This window comes from Sander vitreus, chromosome 5 (assembly GCF_031162955.1).
Source record: "Sander vitreus isolate 19-12246 chromosome 5, sanVit1, whole genome shotgun sequence".
Classification (NCBI taxonomy): domain Eukaryota; kingdom Metazoa; phylum Chordata; class Actinopteri; order Perciformes; family Percidae; genus Sander; species Sander vitreus.
The window spans coordinates 2,812,953-2,834,291 of NC_135859.1; the positions used below are offsets into that span (position 1 = coordinate 2,812,953).

The 21,339-nt window shown below is 42.5% G+C and overlaps 1 protein-coding gene across 6 annotated transcripts in view; it reads left to right on the forward strand.

The window, feature by feature from the left end:
• The window catches only part of arvcfb (ARVCF delta catenin family member b), a 138,799-nt gene that overhangs the window by 83,962 nt on the left and 33,498 nt on the right, over positions 1-21,339 (forward strand). For all 6 annotated transcript variants that reach the window (XM_078250046.1, XM_078250047.1, XM_078250051.1 and 3 more), the window contains 3 exons: positions 1,105-1,222; positions 1,390-1,561; positions 5,513-5,584. In XM_078250046.1, coding sequence (XP_078106172.1) covers positions 1,105-1,222; positions 1,390-1,561; positions 5,513-5,584 — 362 coding nt within the window. The remainder of the gene's footprint in view (positions 1-1,104; positions 1,223-1,389; positions 1,562-5,512; positions 5,585-21,339) is intronic.

Below are 21,339 nucleotides of genomic sequence, written 5' to 3' on the forward strand. Positions count from 1 at the left end.
CATACAGTACATCTGCCATTGTTATCCAGTCTGTACACGTTTTCCAAAGGGAATCATTAAACTAAATCAGGGGTCTTCAATTTTTAGGCCAAGGACCCCTTAGCTAAAAGAGAGACGAAGTAGGGACCCCCTGCTACATATACTGTATAAAATTAAGTTGCATTAAACTGAGCTGCATGGATGAAAATGAATGGCAGTGAATCCTTAAGCTTAAAGGACAATTCCGGCGCAAAACAAACCTAGGAGTAATTAAAACATGTACCCACTCGATCGCTCTCTGGGACATGTTTTCATGCTAATTGAATGTGTTTGTAGCTTGAAAGACGCTAGCGCGGACCGCTGATTAGCTTACAACGCTAGTATTCGGGGCACAGGGAAAGTAAAAACAAATCGCTATTTATACCACTAAAAAAGCTCAAAATATCACCACACTTCAACGGTAGCATAATGAGGGTCCCTACATGTAAACCAAAGCATTGAGAACTTTGTAAGTGTACAGACAGTTTATTAAAAAGAGAGTTTAAAAAGACAGTAGCTCCCAAGATGGCGGCCACCTGTATACGAGAACGCGACTGTCTTTATAATCTATCTTTTGAATAAACTGTCTGACTGTACTGTGCCAATGACATCAGGCACACCCCAGAGTGTCAAAGTATATGGGAGCTGTACCACTTTTAATTTGGGTATTCCGTTTAGACCAAAAAGCATGGAATTTTAAGCATTTTTTAAAAGGGTAATGGCGCTCAGGTTTGCACATATGCACCCATACACTTCAAATGTTTTTATTGTATGTCTTGGATGTTTTTTTTGTTTTCATTTAGTTTTTTTAATTAATTAAAAACATCAATAATTATCTTCAAATAGCATACAAATCTTAGTGTATTGTATATACTTACAAGAAGTCCGAATTTTAAATAATACATATCTCCCCTCACAATTTGAATCATCTGCTGTTGAATGGCTGCAGAAATTGCAGCTGCTGTTGCAGAAGAGCTGTGTCGTGAATCGTATTTCTGCAGCTTCCGTCAACAGTGTGGTTATATCTGGTTGTTGCCTCTCTCATGCTTACTGACACGGTGCATTTCTGATTTTTTTCCCCCAAAGAAATGTGAGCTCAGACGGGGCAGAGGCTCGCCGCAGACTGAGGGAATGCGAGGGATTGGTGGACGCCCTGCTACACGCTCTCCAATCAGCTGTAGGGAAGAAAGACATGGACAATAAGGTAGCACTTTGACTCACCCACTAAAACACACATTCGTTAATGCAAATGGTACATACAACTGTACAGTATATGGCCTCTGTTTTCTGTCCAGTAGTTAGTAGATCCTATTGGCGCACCACACCGATGTACTTGTACTTGACAACGTCTCCGTCTCTCTTCCCTCCTAGTCTGTGGAGAACTGCGTTTGTATTATGAGGAACCTGTCCTACCACGTCCACAAAGAGGTGCCAGGGGCCGAAAAGTTCCAGGACCCCTCGGCGCTACAGGCCCCTGGCTCGGCAGGACCACAGAGGAAGAAAAAGGACGACGCCGGCTGCTTCGGAGGCAAGAAGGCCAAAGGTGAGAAGGAGGAAACAGGGAGGCAGGTCAAAATGGGATAACCACTGATCAGAATCGTGAACTCGAGGAATTTCAAAATTAGATTTCTGCCTCTTCGATAAAACAACTGCTATTGTAAAATTAAAAGTAGTGGAACATTTTTTATTGATTTATAGGCCTTATTGTCTCTTCTGCCTTCTTTTAATGTTTTTTTTCATCTGTAGGATGTGAAAAGAATTGGCAGAGCAGAGCAGTTATTCAAGCTGGGTTGTACAGATACCATTCTTTCCTTTGTTGCCTTTGTTGTATTTCAGTTTATTGTTATTTTTATATGAGCGCTGGACTCATGCAAATCCTCTTTGACAATAACTATGTTGTTAGGTAATGTGAAATAATCTGTCACATCTAATGTGCATATAGACTTACTACTTAGGATGTCTCAAAGCAATTCTCCTCTCTTGACATTCTCATGAAAAAAGAGTTGACATCTTACATAAATTAGTTGAACTGTTTGCTCATTTGACGATTGAGCCAGAAAACAAACATACGAGTACTTAAAACGCTTCAATTTGTCAGTATATTTATCAGTTATATTTAAAAGCTCAACTCCATACATATTGTCCCACCATGTGGTTTTTGTACAGGGTTTAAAATGCTCATACAAATACATAAAGCAGTAAGTAAAAGACATCACGGGGCGAACTCTAGCTCACCCAGTAAGAGCGTGCGCCCCATGTAGACTGAGTCCTTTGCAGCGGCCCGGGTTCGAATCCGACCTGCATCCCTTTGCTGCGTGTCATCTCCAGCTCTCTTTTTCCTGTCTATCCACTGTCACTATCAAATAAATTTAAATAAAATCACTTACACGGACCAACTCCTCAAATCATGGCCATCAGTTCTGTGAAACAATAACACATTTAAATCTACAATAGAACAGGCTACCGCACCATAACCAAGTGCTGAGTGTGTGCAGACATTAAAGAGGAGGCAGTTTGTTTCTTTACTGTCACAGTAGCCTCTTAGCTTCAATACAAGACTGTTATGAGACATTTGTGTTCAGCCACTTCTGTAATGGACGTGCACCATGGCACCCTCTGCTGCGTCAGGAGGATGTTTGCCGTTATTGATTCTCCTTAACAGATGTGCCATATGTACGCACGTGTTGTTAGCGACGTCTTAGCCAGCATTCTCCCAGGCTGTTAGCTAAACGACACTGTTATCTCCCAGCTGTACAACATTAATGGCTGCCATTAATCAGTCAACCAATGGCGCGTGGCTGCCAGCCAGTGACCCTCGACTTCTAACGACTCATTGGAGAATCCTATGGTTCAGGGGTCAGGACGACACAGTAGCTTACATGTATACAGAGTTATAAAGACACCAATTAACCACATAAATACTTTAACACATGCATACACACACACACACACACACACACACCTTTTGAATAATGAGATGTGTTTAGCTGCTGCAGACCCTGAAGGCGTTCTTTGAGAAAAAGGAGGCTCAGGTACAGAAACATTAAACGTGGCTATAAAGGAGCAAGGAGGCGGGTAGTTAAGCAACAATGTGGGCAATATGCTTGGTAATTTGTTACCTAAGTAGGCTACGTTTGGCCTCCTCTTCTGTTTAACGTCACATTCCCTATTAAATATACCATTATGCTCAGCAGTCCAAGCTTTGTTTTAGCGTGTACACAGGCTGATTCTTGGCTGTTATTTCCATCTCTTTGAGTACATTTCTGTTCTTTTCCAGCCAGTGAGTTTAATGACACCTTATATAAACGGTTTGTGCTGTTGTTATGTATATGTTTCACTGTGACTCTCTATGCTGCCTTCCTATCTGACAATGGAAGCTAATTCCTTTCCTTCTTAGTTTTTTTCTTTCTTTCTCGTTTGCTAGCTTATCTTCATACAGTATATTCTCCTATTTTTCACACTTTTCTGGCTATTTGACTGCTTCTTTCTCCCTCTCCCTTTTCTCTCTAAAAGCCATCCCACTGCTGCCAACTCTTTGAGCATGCTTCCTATGGACTTCTAATGGCTTCCCATCTAGCCTCTTTTCTATCTAAAGTACTCCTTCCTATTTCTCTCTTTGCTCTCTCCTTCTTTCTCAATTTCTTTTTCCTCCTTCCCCTTAACTCTGTCACATCCTCTATTCAGTAAAAGATGCCTTCTTTTTGTAAAAAAGTGTTCACAACTAAGCTTCTTGACACATACTCTCACACACACGTCTTTTTCACCATGCTTCTTCTCTCTTCTCCCTGCTTGGTGTTTTTTGGCATTGCTGCTGCTTCTTTGGCTAACTATAGAGGAATGGTTTAATCAAGGTGAGTGTCCCCCCTCAACCTCTATTCTCACTTCAGCTCCCCCCCCCCTCCTCCTCCTATTCATCCACCTCCCCCTGGCTGTAGATTATAGTTAGAAGTAGTTTTGGGTGTCCTCCAAAAACCTGAGAAAGTTTCAAGGACTTCACTCATTCCTCATGCATTCCTTCACCATACCTACCTGAGTATTATAGACTTCTCCCCCCCCCCCATATTCACAGTTTGTTAGAATGAGTCGTTCCTCTAAGATAAGATGAAAGAAAGGCAAAGGTGATGAAACTTGGTGAAGCAGGTAAGTCCATCTGCGTCTGTCAGAATGTGAAGTAGAGCTTGACTAATCAAATGTGTAAAACATGCAGCAATGAAAATGAAAATTGGATATATATATATTTTGTCTGATTCTATAATTTAACTGAGGTGTACAGCCTTGCAGACTCCAGATAATACTAATCCCAGCAGCTATGACAAACTGCTACTTACTGTATCCATCTATTGTGTCGTGTTGAAGCATAAACGTCAAGCTCTGCTACAAACTTACAGACCCTGTGTGTGTGTGTGTGTGTGTGTGTGTGTGTGTGTGTGTGTGTGGAGAGACTGAATGATATGGATTATTGATACTGAAACAGATTTGTATTGAAGCTGCCAAAATCCAAGATTTTGTGCCACAATTCGCTACTCTTGAAACTTGGGGGTTTCCCTGCAAGCATGTAGAGATTGTCATAACTAGTTCTTCACCAGTTTGTCCTAAAGGAATAGTTTGACATCTTGGGGAATACTTATTATCACTGTCTTGCCGATACTTGAGGGTGAGAAGATGCATTAACTATGAAACTAGATGCGGCAGTCAATTAACGTAGCTTCTATGAAGGTTGAAAGTTGTGGAAACAGCTAGCCTGGCTCCGTCCAAATGTTGTTACCTTAATACAGAGGCATGCTAGCAGCATTCCAGTCTTCATGCTAATCTAAGCTAATCACCTGCTGGCTAGTAAATGGCAAGTCAATTTATTTTTCCAAAAATGGAAATACATTAGTTTGTATTGTAGTTTTGTAAATGTAAAAACTATTAGTTTGACGGGCTTTCAGAAATAATGTCAGCAGGGTGCGAAAAATGTCACTTTCGTCTCGATCATCTTTTTGTCTCTGTATCTCTGTACTGTCCCATGGGCATGTGCATGTGCACGAGACATAATCATCAGCAAGCCAAACTGCTCATACAATATGTTTTTGGTATATCATTTATCTTTGTGTTGTTGTTTTTTAGCCAACAACACAGCCGACAGTGTGGAATTGATGTGTGTGCTTAAACATGTCACGCCTCTTAACTCTCTACACCGTGTATACATGCAAACATTCATGCTTTTTGTGGGTGGGTGTGTAGCCCTGTATTAGACCGATATGTCCGAGATGGAGGTTACACCATGAAAAGAATGCAGTTATGATTAAAACATTAAAATGGTTACATTTAAAGACAAAGAATTTACAGTGAGATATTTGCAGATTCAGTCGAAAATCATATATATCAACCTTCTGAACGCATATCGTTCTAATCCTGGTGTCAACGACATCGTCTCTTATAGTCCATTTGTTTGTTATATGTTTTAGGATATGGCACTGACTTCGTCTTCCCTCCTTTTTACTCTACCCAGGCAGGAAAAACGGTGACAACGACAAAAACTACGACACATTGGATCTGCCCAAGCGCTCAGAGCCGTCAAAAGGTAGGCCTCATCTGTCAAGCAGAACATCCCTCTGTTAACACATTCACTCCTGAGCTGGAGTAGCCCAGATAAGCGAGTCTGGAAATGACTCGCCTCATTTAGGTGTTATCCTGCAGGTGAAGACAAAGAGGAAACGTGGGCAGCGAGGCGGGTGAAGACGTGTGATTGGTTTGGTTGGAGGCAGGTCAGGTGTGTTGGTTAAAGAAAGCGTTAGAGGCCTTTGACGGAGAGAGAGAGAGGCAGTTTGGTAAATTGGTGTTTTTGTGCCTTCACTGTGACAGCAGATGGTTGACGACTTGTGAGAGCATCAACTCTGTAAGCCATCTTTGTGTCAAATACAACAATGCACTGGGACACAAAGGGAAATAAAAGGCAGCAGCCTTTTATTCAACACTTTATCTCTCACTCTATCAAGTTTGGAGCTCAAGGGCATCCATTGTTTTATCTGTTGATAAATAGAAAAAAAGAGGACTCTTTGCCAGAAAGCAAATAAGCATATTCCCAAAATGTTAAGGTATCCCCTAATGAAAATAATCCTTATTTTCATCCCCAACGATACTAATATATATGTCATGATATAGTCAACTTGGAGTTGGCAACATGTTTGTACAGTGGATTAACAAATTACATAGGGATGTTTGTGTTTGGCTATTCCAGTGATCCAGGTACTTCATCACATTGATTTAAAATTCCTATACATCCAATGCTGCCATAAATAAGGCCTCCTCATTGATTTGGGTTAGAAAGATTAGGCACAGCTACCTTGGTATCAATAGCACAGAAAACCTGCAGATTTCTATCATCTCACGGCATATATCATCATATGTCCCATCTAGGGGGGCATGATATATCGACTCAATATCGTTATCGCGATATCACGTTGCGCAATATTATATAGAAAGAGTCGCGATAAGTATGCAATATTTAGTTTATTTTGTGGAGCACTGCGTCCCGTCCGTTGGCCGTGTGGCTTAGTTGTGTTTGATTTAGAGCCCACTTGAAATGCTGTAATGATCATGTTTCATTGGCCAGTTACCGTGCCACTTGACACGTTAGTGCACGTCAGTGCACGGGTCCACGTGTGTGCATATTTCGACAGAGTGACAACAAAACGCAACGAATCAGATTAGCGAAAGAAAAGTTGTGTCCTGTTCTCTTTATTTATTTTATACTGTCCAACCAGTAGAACATGTCCTGTTCTGTAGACATGGTCCTTATTTATATATTTATACTGTCCAACCAGTAGAACATGTCCTGTTCTGTAGACATGGTCCTTATTTATATATTCATGTTGTACTAGTCCAATAGTCAGTTGAAATAAACCTTGTGTTGTAAGAAAACTTGTTTAATTTGTTATGAATCTATTTGCATGCGTTTTCCCATAACCTTTGTAATTTTACATATGTTTAAAAATATCAAAATTAATATCGATATCAAGATTCATAATCGATATTGCAATATCACATTTTGTCAATATCGTGCAACCCTAGTCCCAACTCTATCTGAGCCTACAAGCCATAGTGCTATCTGCAGCATTGGACTTATTTTGTAACATTCCGATATTGCAGAAACTGGATGTCAGCAACACCAAGGTGGATAGAAAGAGGAGTTTTGCTGTTATTTGAAGGTGAATGCACTGCTGTTGGGTTCAAGGAAGTGTGCTCTTCTTGACCATAGTCAGAGAATAGTAGCTGTCTCCTCTCCTGATTTGTTTACCCTACTGGTTAGGGGTGGTAAAAAAAAATGAAAATCAAATGTATGGTGATTTATTTTTTTATTTTTTTTGCGACAATTTTTAAAATTCATTCTTATTTATTTCACTAATGATTTGCCGAAATATTTTTAAGCCGACAGCGACTACATCATATCCACTTCCAGCAAAACCGTGTTCTGTTCTTCTTTACAAATGATTAATTTGTAAAATTAAAAATGTCAGACTAACCGACTGATGTGATGGGCATTTCTCTTAGAAAACAATTAGCTTAAATAAACGTCTCATGATACATTGTTTCTAGAAGTGTATTATTCAACTTTTGTTTTTGTCAAAGAAGGAAAAGAAAATCACAATACTCCTAGAATTGCAATACATGAATATCACAATACAAATCGAATGGGCACCCATGTATCGTGAAATAATGGAATCAGGACAAAAGCATATCGTCCCAGCCTTACTACTGGTATACTTTTCCTGCCTATCTACCATGTCTATAACTATAACATTATAACATGTGATCAGTGACATGGCAATGGTAACTTGGCAAACTCTCCACATGGAGTTTTGAAGCATGGTCCCCTGTCTCTGCTATTGATACTGAGCGTGTGTATGTGCACTCATTCTCTCTTTGCTTTTTCGGCACTGACAGGCAGTTGTAACAGTCATAAAAGCTCATTAGTATGCAGCGCACACATCAGTGCATCCGGACGGTGATAGAATGTGTATTGCTTGTGTGTGACTCTGTATAATACCTTCCTCTGTGTAAAGGTGTGTGTGCGCGCAGCTGTCCATCTGTCTAGTCGTGTCTGTGGAATTTGCCTGCACTTGTTACACACCCTTATGTGATATTTACACATCAGCACCTTTATCATTGTCTAGTGGCAGGCACTCAAAGTCAATACCACTTCCTGTTTGACTGTTAATTGGCCACATTAACACGGCAAAGTGGGCTCTCATTAAACTAGATCACAATTAATTGCTGTGCTTTTCCAAGTTGAGCCGATTTTGCCCTTTTTTCAACACTCCTAAAGTAAAGGGAAGCAAATGAGCTCCAAGGATGATTAATATTTTCCACTCACTAGGTTTTCATGGGTAAAAGCCAAGCTGGCGTGCTGCGACTGTGGATCTACAGTGTTTACAATGGTGGTGCTATTACGTTACACAATGTGCCAACAACACCCTTCGGAGTGTTGCATCCAGAGAAAGCAATTATCGTTAAAGGCCTAAATGTCAAACACAGTTGAAATGTGCGTGTGGGTTCACGTTGGAGCGAACGCTCTGCATTTTCTTGCTCGCAGACAGACAAATCATATCTGACGTTTATTGGCTCCACACACGAGCGAGTAACAACAGTACGGTGCATGGATAATGAGCGAAACCCACATTGACTTTAAAGCACATTCATCACTGTTTCCTCTTCAGGAAACATCAGAGGTGACTACGAGACCATAAAAGCCATTGGGGGGGCCTTGGTTGTTTGTCTATAAAATGTATTTTTGTGTGTTTCGGGCACATACTGCAACCTCTGCAACCACCACATCCCCTGGTCATCTGTAGAGAGAAAGATAGAGGGAGTAGCTCTCATGCGGTGGCGATGGGTAAGGGAGATATTGGGAGATTACACGTGTATCCCGGTCCTGATCTGATGTCACACCGAGGGAGGTCAACACTGGGACAGGGCTGGACAAGGCAGTGGGCAATGATTAATGTGTGTGTGTGTGTGTGTGTGTGTGTGTGTGTGTGTGTGTGTGAGATACAGCTATTTTAAAGCTTTAAAATAGCTGGGGGTTTTTTTGGCCAGAGGGACACGCTGTAAACACAACAATGTCATATCACATGATTAAAACCAATCGTGTGAAACCAAAACAATGAGCTGAAAGACATTAAAACACTCAAAAAAAAATCACAAAATGAACAATAGGTTAGCTAGTGCGGAGGCAGTCTCAGAAAATGCAAACGAAATGCAGTTTGCGTCCAACCAGAAGTGTAAAAAAGCAGAAAGGTGCAATGTGATATACAAAGTATAGACAGGTGGAGCATAGACAGGACAAGAAATACAGTGCAGTGTAGACAGTAGTATACAGTTGGTTTACAGAAGGTGGTTTAAAGTAATATAAATTAAATATAAATATGTGCAGTGTATTAGCAGTTACCTTATAAGAGCAGAATACATATGGCTATGTAATATGAACAATGTATGAACAACATGTACAGATATGTGCATGATATGTGCATAACTTAGTAAGTAAAAGTCCAATATCTACGTGACTGAAGGTTGAAGGTGTACTGGCATTGACCCACTCACACATGCAGACAGAGCCAAAAAATAGATGCGTCTTTTGATTTTTAGCCAAACATCAGTAGCTCTTCTGCACTTGGTTAATTATATCTTAAAAGTCAATGCGTTGTTTCTTAGTGAACTTGTCTTGCCAGATTCTCACTTGTTGTGATTTGTCTTTCTAGTTGATTATGTTGCCACAGAGGGAAGTCTATTATCCATGTCGCCCAGAACAGAGGCAGAGAAAGAGAGAGGGGTGGGTGTAACAAAAGTAATTAAAAAGTGTGAAAAGAAGCATTTCATTAAGGAGCCAGTGAGTGCGGCAGCCCCTGAGATGATGAAACGTTTTCCTAGCAGTTAATTGAAACCACAGTGTAAACCTTTAGATCAGAGAAAGGTCAGGTAAGGGGAAGAGAGGAGAAGGGGGGGGGGGGGCGTGTCTTGCCTCCTTTTCTCTGAGAGTGCTTCAGTAAACACAAAAAAATTATAGACTTCCTTTTGCAGAGGTTTCCTTCAACCTGAGGAGGTTAAGAAAATAAAATACAGAAACAGTTTGTTGTCCTGGGAGAAAGACCGTGACTCGAATGAATTAGCCTTCAACTTTTATGCAGCCTTCATCTCTTCCCTCAGCTCCCCACCTTCATCTGCTCTTTCTTACCGCTCGTCTCTCTTCACTGTATCACCAGAGCGGTGTCACGATGTAGCAGAGCGAGAAACAGCCTCACATCCTCTCAGAGCATGTGGATGTGTTTTCAATGAGCTCAAGCAACAAGCAAGTACAATGCTGTGATCCTGAAACTGGAGCTAAGACGGAGTATTATTTACCAGCAAGAGACTATGATGACAGCTGCAGACTTCTATACATGCATGTGCATACGCAGGCCCGTTCCACATTTCCAGTGGAAAACATGATAGTCACCTCCTGACAGCAACAAGAAGAGCTCTTTGGTTGGTGTATTTATAAAAAAAAAAAAAAAAAAATAGATAAAAAGGATATGGTGGGCAACACTAAGACCAAGATTGGGGAATACAGGGTGCCTGGGTAGCTCATCTGGTGGAGCGCGTGCCCATATATAGAGGTTTACTCCTCGATGCAGCAGCCGCTGTTCGACTCCGACCTACGGCCCTTTGCTGCATGTCATTCCCCCTCTCTCTCCCCTTTCATGTCTTCAGCTGTCCTATAAATATACAGGCCTAAAATGCCCACAAAAAAATCTTTAAAAAAAAAGATCGGGGAATACAGTATATAAAGTGCACCAAACAAACCGTTTACTTTTCTAACTCAGTCAGCAAGTTTGAAGTGTGTACAGAGCGCACGGTGAACATTTTTGGGCTGTGCACGGACCCTTGCAGACTGAGGCAGAATTACGTCACGCTGCCCCTTGCGCTAACACGGATGGAGCATGAATTGGCCTTAAGAGTCAACTGCTGGGATGCCTGGTTAGCTCAACTGGTTGAGCGTGAGCCCCATGTACAGAGTCTCGGTCCTCTGTACAGCAGCAGCCACGGGTTCGGTTTCAACCTGCGGCCCTTTGCTGCATGTCATCCCCCCTCTCTGTCTCTCTCCCACTTTCCTGATTTAATCTGTTCGATCAATGAAGGCAATAAAAGACAAAAAAATTATCTTTATTGAAAAACAAAGTAAACTGCCATGCTAACAGCTCTGTGATTCCATACTTAGTCTGATACAAAGTGGTGGACCGGCTGACCCGCCAGCCATCATTACCATCCCTAGATACTCGCCGTTAGCATGGCTAAAACAAAAAAGGTTCCTTTCTGACTACATTGAGTTCATATATCAACCTTGATCTGGCTTTATAGAGATATCAATCACAAGTAAAGTAATTCAACTCAAAAACATCCACATCAGTGAACTCCTGATTGCCTTTTACCTCCTGGCCAGCACCACTAGTATATTTTTCATATGAGGAAATAATTGGAAACTTTGCGGGTGAATGCTGTTTCCTCTGGCAGAGCTTATTCCCACCACGATGAATCTTTTTGTCAAACTGCTTGTAGTTTCCAGTGAGGCTGATTGATCACGACTGCATTAGGTAGTGCTAATTAGTCATATCTGACAACAAGGGCATTCTGACTAAGCAATAAAGGCCTTGCATTTGAAAAGGAACCAGTGCAGTGCATCCATGACTTTGCCCTCTCGCTCGCTCCTCTCTCCTTCTACCTCTCTTAGCACTTCTCATTTCTCTCACTTCAGTGCTCTCTCCATCCCTTGGAGATTTATTGCGCTCCCCTCGCCTCGCACACTCCTCGCAATTGATAAAACAGCAGCGTTTACCAAGACGACAACTGTGTAACGTGTCTCACTGCTTTGTCGTGCAAGCTGAGCATTTAATTTGTGGAGAGGCCTTGGCGTTAACAAACAACACTAGTGCGAGCTGTTATGTATGTCACTGTATAATTCTTTGATATCATCCCAATGGATATCTCAATTTCTAGTATAACGAACACTGACGGTTTTGCTATCGGAGTCATCTCCCTCTCTGGTGCATCTCAGCTCTTGAAGTCTGCAAAGTCAGGCTCAATTGAATTAAGGAAAACGGAGCTTCACTTTCATTGTTTGTCTCTGCTGTTGTAGAGGAGAAATATTTCACTTAACGGCTCTGTGGCATGAATCTGATTCTTCTAATCCTCACTGTGATATCTCTGTGGCTCGTGAGCTGCGGCAAGAAAAAAACAATTGTCTTGCCCAAAGGCACGACCAAAGTCCTTTCTGCAGTGAGCAAATATGTCCAAGCAGAATCCATTTTTCAAGATAAAGGATCTTTATGTCATTAACCACTGCCAAGTATGCTTCTGAGTAGCACAATTCCAATGGGAGGGGAAGTTTTGGCCCTACTTTACACCCCGAGTCAAAGCAGTACATCATGAATAATTTACCCTCCTTCCCGAATTCCAAGCAGTGGCTTTATGTCGGCGCGCTACGTTTTCATGGCTGTGGAATTCAACACCCAGATAATGAACGCTGACTCCTGGCCTTGCTGAGTTCTTGCTAGCTTGCAGCCTGCTGACCATTTTGGTGAATCACTTATCCTTTTGTTCAGAATACACACACCGCTCAGTCGCCCTCCTTCACCACCCCTTCCTCGCTTCCTGCCGTCACATTTCACAGCAAAGTGAGACCCCAAATGACGACGGCTACCTCGCGTGAGTGTCTGCTCCCGGAATGTCGTATATACATGCATGCACACAAACAAAAAGCGTTCATATAAACACTTGTACGGACAGATTCACACATAACTTTCTCACTCTCAGCTGCTATCTTGACACATACAATAGTCTCCACTCCACACAGAGTTGGATCCAGACTGTCTGGCACCTTATTTCACTCTCCGTCTCTTTGCAGCCTTAGTCATTACATTTCCCTCAGCATTCCACCTTCCATATGCCAAATATACAGCAGTGTGTTGCATCGCCTTTACAGCTTTTTTTATCCTGAATGCCGTCACGTCCAGAGGGAAGGCTGTCCGCTAAGAAAATGAGGCCAGTGTAGCACGAGGTGTGACGACTAACTCATTGGTTTCATCTTTCTGTTCCATTAATGCCGTAACCTTCTAACATAGCGGCAAAGCTAAATGAGATACAAACAAACCAAAAAGAGAAATTGTATCTCAGGAGACTTCCTAGTTAAACAAAGGAAAAATAAATATAAACAAAAACCTAGAAACAAAACATCAGATGTAATCATGTTCCTCTGGAATTTTCACCCAAACTGTTTGTGTTACAGTTTCCTGCACTGAACAACTTTGCCCAGGGCTGCCCCAAGTGGCAGCAGGGGATAATTGATGACTGTAAATCAAGGCACAGATGTCATATTATCTCATTTACGCTGACTTAATGTGTCTTGGGCAGATTGGAAAATGATCTGATATCACAAAAGCCAAGTGGAAATGCAGCCAAGAAGCATTTGAGACAGATTGAAATGAGATTGTTGAGATGCATTCTCACCAGATGTTGAAAAGATGTGACTTCATCCATTGTTTTAGGTTATATAAGTCATCTGAAGTCTGTCCAACTGAGCAAAGATGACAGCGATTTTGAAACACCTTGGTGGTTGTACAGAAGGCAGTGGATGTGTTAATCTGATCCCTGATAAGTGCAACCACTGAATGAGAAAGCACACTGACCTGTACGGGGGGGCGAGAGGTAGGGTTGGGTGATATTACATTTTTTTTTATAATAATTGCCATTAAGCAGCTGTTCTCACTCGTTCTTTGAAGGCAAACCATTAGCAAAATAAAAAGACAAACATCGGCCAGTAAATCTCCCTAAAAAAACAGGGAGCATTGAGCTAGTGGCCATGATGGCTAGCAGGACTTTTGTCCTAACTATTGCCCAACCATGTGTTTGTGTTAGGATGACCCTAGTCTATATCCACAACGTTCCAATTCTGGGATTGCTCCGGTGCCGCCGGAAATTCCGCCAGATGTCCTTCTTTTTCTCAGATCTCTGCAGGGTAAATCCAGACAGCTAGCTAGACTATCTGTCCAATCTGAGTTTTCTGTTGCACGACTAGGGCTGAACGATGAACATGTTCCACCAAAAGAAGTTCCTTCCCGAGGCTATTTTGCAGCGGCACTGTGGCTCCATCTAGAGTTTAGCGCCGCCTAACAATTGTGATTGGTTTAAAGAAATGCCAATAAACCAGAGCACGCTCCCATGTTAACAGGTTAGAGCTTGCACACTGCCTGCGTGACATGCATGGCTTAAGCCGCGCCGAAAACGCGTGCATGCTAGAAATAGGACCGACAGCTATCTTTTTGGAAGCGTTTCCAGGGAAAATAGAATAGGAAAAGATGTTTATATGTCATTTTGACGCGAATACATATTAATAAATGACATTTTGATGTTTGAAAGTCTCTAGGTTTGGACATAAATGCAGATATAAATGTAATTTAAAAAATAATAAATAATTATCAATTTTCAAATATTGCACCTGTCAATACAGAACGAAATATTCTGTAGCCTATTTTGCCGTCAATACTGCCGACGACGTCTTTGCTGTAATCAGACCAGTATATATTTATGTTTAGCATGAAGTATACTACTGCTTGAGCAGCAGCGCCGCGTCAGACACGTTTCTGGTGTGCATAGACAGAAAACGTCACGCAGCCGCCACGCAACTGACACGCAACAGAAATGCCACACTCACGACACGCAGCCAGTGTGCAGGAGGCCTTACCTAGATGTCATTTGAAGTAACTGGACCTAATTGTCTTTTTTCGTAACTGGTTTAGAAAACAGTTCTGTGTAAAACTCTAAACTTTTGAAGGTACCTTACATCATTTGAGAACACGGCATGGCAACAGTGTCAATATATTTGTCTGTAAAGTAGGATGTCATGTGTTTATACTATAAGCCAACATGTTAAAAGCCCCAGGTGCTAAGTGTTAGCCCCTCCCTCACCACCTCACCTGAGATTAAAAATGAATCCCGCTCTGCCACACCAGTTGTTGGGAGTGCCGCTGAGCCTGCTCAGCTAGCCGTGGCTGACCTGACACTTCGATGCTGACGATAAAACTAACCACAACACAGAAAAGGGGCTAATTAAGTGAATAGCCAGCGGCTTGCAGCTGACATTTTAGCTACTGCAAACCCCACTTCAACTCCCCACCATCTCACGAGCCGTTTCACACAGGCAGTGATGAAAAGGAGTGATAATAAGGCGAGGAGGAGTAAAAAAAACAAATGAAGGGAGCGAGAGGTTTATTTAAGTGGGACCACCTTGTGTTTTGTTGGAAATACAGAGAGGTTTGCATAATAATGCTATTCCTAGGAGGTCTCGTTGAGTGGCTGCTCTACACATCATTAGCGGAATGAAGTCCTTGCAGATAAGTACGCGTATTTGTTGATGCATAGCATACATTTATCCACCTGTGTTTGGCAAAGGATAGTGGTGTGCATCTAATTCCCAGCACTAACTCTGTGACAGTGCATAAACTTAACAGCACTTCCACCCACCATGACAGCATGAACTGTTTCTCAAGTTGTGTACACTTTCCTTACCCCCAAAAAACTCAGTGCCCCTGATCAGAGGTCCTCCTCCTACGAGGCTCTGTGGGATTTTAAAAAGTGCTGGGAATCCACAGTAGCCGGCAACATCAAACTCTTCAGATGATTAACCATGTAATTCGCCTCCCCCATCTCCCCAAACCTGAGCAGTTGGAGCAAAGTGATAATTATGAGACAAGAATGATTCCAGGGAAGTAGGAGGAAGCGCAGTGAGATTTACTTGCCAGTTGGAGCCTCTGTTTGGCCCCGTTCGAGGCACAAGAGCGCTGCTTCCTGTTTCTGTGAGAGGCGCTTTAATCTAATTAAAAGCAGATTAATGGCGTGCTGACTGGCTTCGCTAGAGCTACAACAAAAGCTTACTGAGGGGCAAAAACACCCCCCTCCAGAATTTGCCATTGTCCTGTTACTGGTAAACAGTTGATGAAATATTGGTCGTAAACAGTATAGACTGTTGTGAACAGGAGGGCCTAAATGCACCCTGAGGACTGGTGTCCAATCAAAGGAGAGGGTCAGATGGAGCAGGGATGAGTTCAGCACTGGCAGGCGGCCAATCAAACTCTCCCTCCACTGAGGTTTTACTCATAAAATCAAATACATCAGGCAAGCATGATGCTTTAGATTGTATTTTCGGGATTTAACTGATGCTCACATCCTATGTGACATCACATTTGTGCGCTCCTTGTAAGCAAGTAAGTAGAAGAGCGGAAAGGCCAAGGTCTCAAGTGATTTAACAGCATTTTTGTGACTATACAACAGCCATGAAAGAGACGGGTAGAAGAAGGGGAAGTATAAACAGTCTGAGGAGAAAGATGTAAGCTTCTATTTATGTGAGAGAGCGAGAAGAGTGAGTGGGAAGAGGGCGACATGAAACTCTTTTTTTTTGGTGGTGAGTTTTTCAGCATCCACAGCCAATCTGTTTGACTGGTCTATAATCACAAGTATTTTGGATTTTAATGTGCCTTTCATTTGACGATGGGTTCATTTAAGCCGGCGGGGGCAACTCATCTCATCCTCACCGCCTTTCATTTGACTCTTATAAGCGCACACACACAGACACATCCAAATCCTAATTCATACAGCTGTCCACAAGCACATACACACACACAAACTCATTAACGCACACAAATAGTCTCCCATGCACACAGTGCACTGTGCCCTTTAGCATGAGGGGGTTATTATGTGGCTATTAGAGGTGCTGTTATTTTTCAGGGTGTTGCAGAGAGAGATAAGATTACCTGAGAAAATTGACCACTGTGTGTGTGTGTGTGTGTGGGGGGGGGGGTGTGTATGTGGAGAAAAGACATCCTCCAAGGCGAGACTTAATCCAGAGTATCCATCACACTTTACTGTGCCATTTCACACAGGGGGGTTGGCGAGGCTGGAGGGAGCGTTAAATGAGAGATGGGTGCTGACACCAACCCAGACACAGGAAATCCCTCCACCGTCAAACACGATCACGGCCGCCATCACGTATTCCAGATGCAGACTCTAGCTGGAGACAAAGGGGGCACTTGTTCAGGGGCTGCTGGTCTGGCTGTGGTGCACCAGCTAGGTGGAGTTCAGAAGGATTGTTTTCTCTTTAATTGGTGTGAATTAAAGGTGAATTACAGCCAACGCCAGAAACCATGTACATTTCCTCAAATGTTGTCTTGTTTTATTGGGGTGCATAGCTTGTACGTCAACACCTTGCAACTCCCCACCTTTTCCTCAATTTGTCACATAAAGGCGTGGATATTTACCATCGCTGTTGAATTACAGAAACTATTGTTTTTAAAAAAGACTCACCCTCTCTTGGTGCTAGCAAAATAAACCCAATCAAAAACAGCCAGAGCAACTTCAAGGTCCTGCACACCCACACAGGCCAATGAATTGAAGCTATGATGGGAATTACCTGTTTTTTCTACCCAAACTGGTGCAACAACAGTAAAGTCAGAGAAATGTCAATCTGTCTGTACTTACCCACACAGTCCTGAGGACAGGTCCAATAGGGCAAAATAGGTGACACCTGTGTGGGTGTATGTACAGGATCAGGACTGTGTAGAGCCTTCACATACTACAGACAGAACAATTGACGAATGAACACAGGGGAAGACCTTTTAGACCTAAACCAATACTAAGAACTTATATTCAACTCAAACATTATTATGGTCCTGAACTATATGTTACAGCAAACTTATCGAGGAGTCAAAGGTCGTTGGTGGCTCAGTTGAGAACAGGAATCCTTCCCCTTGCCCTTGAAGTAGGTAGATTCAAATACATCCAAGAAGATATAAGGTTGTGCGAACTATGTGAACTAGAACTAGAACTAGAATCACATTTTCTTCTGTATTGTCCGTATTATGATGAGTTAAGAACACCGATCTTACATGAAATGTCTGTCCAAAATCCTAAAATGTTCTGGTGCACGGATGATGACCAATTGGAGTGGTTGTTTAAAGTGCTCATATTATGCTCATTTTCAGGTTCATAATTGTATTTAGAGGTTATATCAGAATAGCTGTACATGGTTACATTTTCAAAAAACACCATATTTTTGTTGTACTGCACATTGCTGCAGCTCCTCTTTTCACCCTGTGTGTTGAGCTCTCTGTTTTAGCTACAGAGTGAGACATCTCACTTCTGTTCCATCTTTGTTGGGAGTCGCACATGCTCAGTACCTAGGTAAGGACTACTAGCCAGTCAGGAGCAGAGTATGAGGGCGTGTCCTGACAGTACCTAGGTAAGGACTACTAGCCAGTCAGAAGCAGAGTATGAGGGCGTGTCCTGACAGTACCTAGGTAAGGACTACTAGCCAGTCAGAAGCAGAGTATGAGGGCGTGTCCTGACAGTACCTAGGTAAGGACTACTAGCCAGTCAGAAGCAGCGTATGAGAGCGTGTCCTGACAGTACCTAGGTAAGGACTACTAGCCAGTCAGAAGCAGAGTATGAGGGCGTGCCCTGACAGTACCTAGGTAAGGACTACTCGCCAGTCAGAAGCAGAGTATGAGGGCGTGCCATGCTAGCAGCTAGGTGAGCATTATAACGTGTGTTCCAAAGTGACCACGTTTGTCTCTGAAGTAAAGGCTGGACTACAATAGAGCTGTTTGGAGCAGTTTGTGAACAGTGTTTTCTGTTGGAGATGGTAAGTCCCTTTGGGGTGGACTTTGGGCTTTTTCACTTTCTAAACCTATAACATGCACAAAAAAGATATAGAACACAATGAAGGAAAGGGAAAAAGCCAAAAAGCATAATATGAGCACTTTAAATTTAATATTTATAAGTTGGCGACTTTTGTTTCTAAAGCTTGGCAAAAAAAGACTAGAAAGGTTTATTTGTTTAGGGTATGTGGTTACTTTGGCATCTGGTCCTTTGTCCTAGGTAATGGTGTCTTGTAAGCCCGTGTGGGCTGGGCATATTTTATTGTATGCATGACACAGTAATAAAAAAATATATTCATTAATTCATAGACCAATTAAGACACAGGGAGACAAAAGCAAGCAACTAAACCAAGAGGACCTCCAGAGACTAAACAAAGAGACGTAAATAAACACAACAAAGGCCCACTGTGACATTAAAACCACAGACTCTTACCGGTTGATCACTGAAGAAAAGAAATGTGGATGTCATACAGCATTCATGAGGGCAGTATTTGACATATTGTTAAAAGCTGGCTTTACATATACACACAGTATAGGGTTTGGTTTGGCAAAGCATTGAACCAATCTTAGCCCTTTATCAATCAGTATATCAGTCAATTGACCATTTGCTATGCCTCACCCCTGCCTTAGTTACTGTTGCTAAGTCTCTCAAGCTTTTCCTTCTTGCACGGCACAGTGTAACTGTGGCAGTGTTATTACTTTACAGGAGATAAACACACTGGTTAATCCATTTGTTACACTTTTTCCAGCACATTCTGAACTCTTTTAAATGCATTATGCAGTATCACTCTTATCAGTCCCTCATACACCATTTTCAGTAGTGAAAATGTTCTTTTTTGTTTTTTACTGGCACCAAATATTGACTTCTGGCATTAGCAGCTTTAAACCAGTAATTCAAGAACAGACCTTGGTCTGTGTATGTGCGTGTGTGTTTAAAGATGTATTCCTTTCCATCATCCGGACCGCAGGCCCAGGTCTCCATCAGCCCACACCCCCATCCCCCTAACCCCACATCTGCTTTGGTCTAAGGCCTCTATCTTCAGTCCTCGTTCCAGTCGCTGCCATATCTCTGTTAACCCCCCCTCTCTCACACGCAGACACACACACCAGCAGTTCACAGGATTATCTAGGCTTATTCCCGAAAGCTGGACACCCCACCCAACCTCCAAACCCCATCCCAAACTGTCGAGTACATCATACAGCTTGTACTGCAGTGCATTAGTTTTTCTTCTGGAAGACTGTAGATGGCTTTCTTTCCTTTCTTTTCCATCTCATTACTGTCTTGTTGCCCTGACATCATCCATGCATCTCTGTGGACCATTTATCAGACAGCTGCCCCATCCACCATACAACATTCATAGCTCAAATCAGGATTTTCCTCTCTCTCTCTCTCCCCCCTTTTGCTCCTTCTACTTTCCTTTCTCTCTCCCACTATATTTGTCCTTCCCTCCCTGGTCCCTGTTCACTTGCTTTCTTTTCCTAAGTCACTCCCCCCTTGTTCTCCCCTTCCTCCTCTCCTCCTCTTCCCCCCCCCTCTCTCTATCTTTATCTATTTCTCTCTCTACCTATTTCTTCCCCTCTATCTCTTTCTCTCTGGCAGGCTCTTGCTTTTGCCTGAGTTTCTAGTTTTGTTTGTGTCTGAGTGAAGACGTGACTTGCCTGGGTAAAGAAAGCAGGCACTCAAGGTGATGCTGAAACACACTACAAAACACACACATTCATACACACTAATACGCTCAAAAGCAGATACAAACGCCTGAAGCACTTGAGCCTGTGAGGGAGCTGTTGCTGCTAAACACAAACTTACACGGAGCACAAGCAGGGCTTGGCCACTAATTGCAGCCCTCAAGCTAGCATTTTTGGCCAGTTGCTCTGGAATCATGGGAATTGAAGGTAAGGTTGAGAAAGGTATCCACTTAAAGCTACTTTAATTGCCAATTTGTCACTGTCTCCAAATCATTGCCTCTGAATGAAGAGCATTACCTAAATGAGCAAGTTGCTGTATTATGTAATGTGCAGTTTGAAAAGCAGTTTGTTCCTTTTACTTGTGTTGCTGTCGCCTGCCCAACTGTCTCACATTGAGTGTCGAATGAACAGATTTGTTAGTGGCGATGGAGATGGGGTTTCCATAGCAACCCTAGCACTGCCATGGCGCCCACTTTCATCTCTACGTATTGTCTACATCAATAGGTAGAGCAGTTTTGGCATTGTCCGCTGCATTTTGTGTTTGTGGTGGAGATATGGGAGGTCATGAGAGAGGCAGACGGAGATAAAAGAAGAGAAAAAAGGGAGGAGAAGACGAGAAAGGAAAGAATTAGGAGAGAAAAGACAAACGGGTGGGGAAAATAAATGTTCTCAGCACAGCAGCAGGCTCCTCTGTATCTGTTCTCAATCTGCAGCCAACCTAATACCATAGTCCAGACATGTATCTGTAATGTGTGTGTGCAGTATGTAGGATGCAGAGTGGTCGTGCAGCTTCTGCTTCATTTGGGATGGAAGATAGCCATGGGAACGATTACCATGTTTATGACAGTAGTGCAGTGCCCGTTGAAAATGTGCCTGTTTTGAGCGGGCCTATTGCTTGGCCTGTGGTATT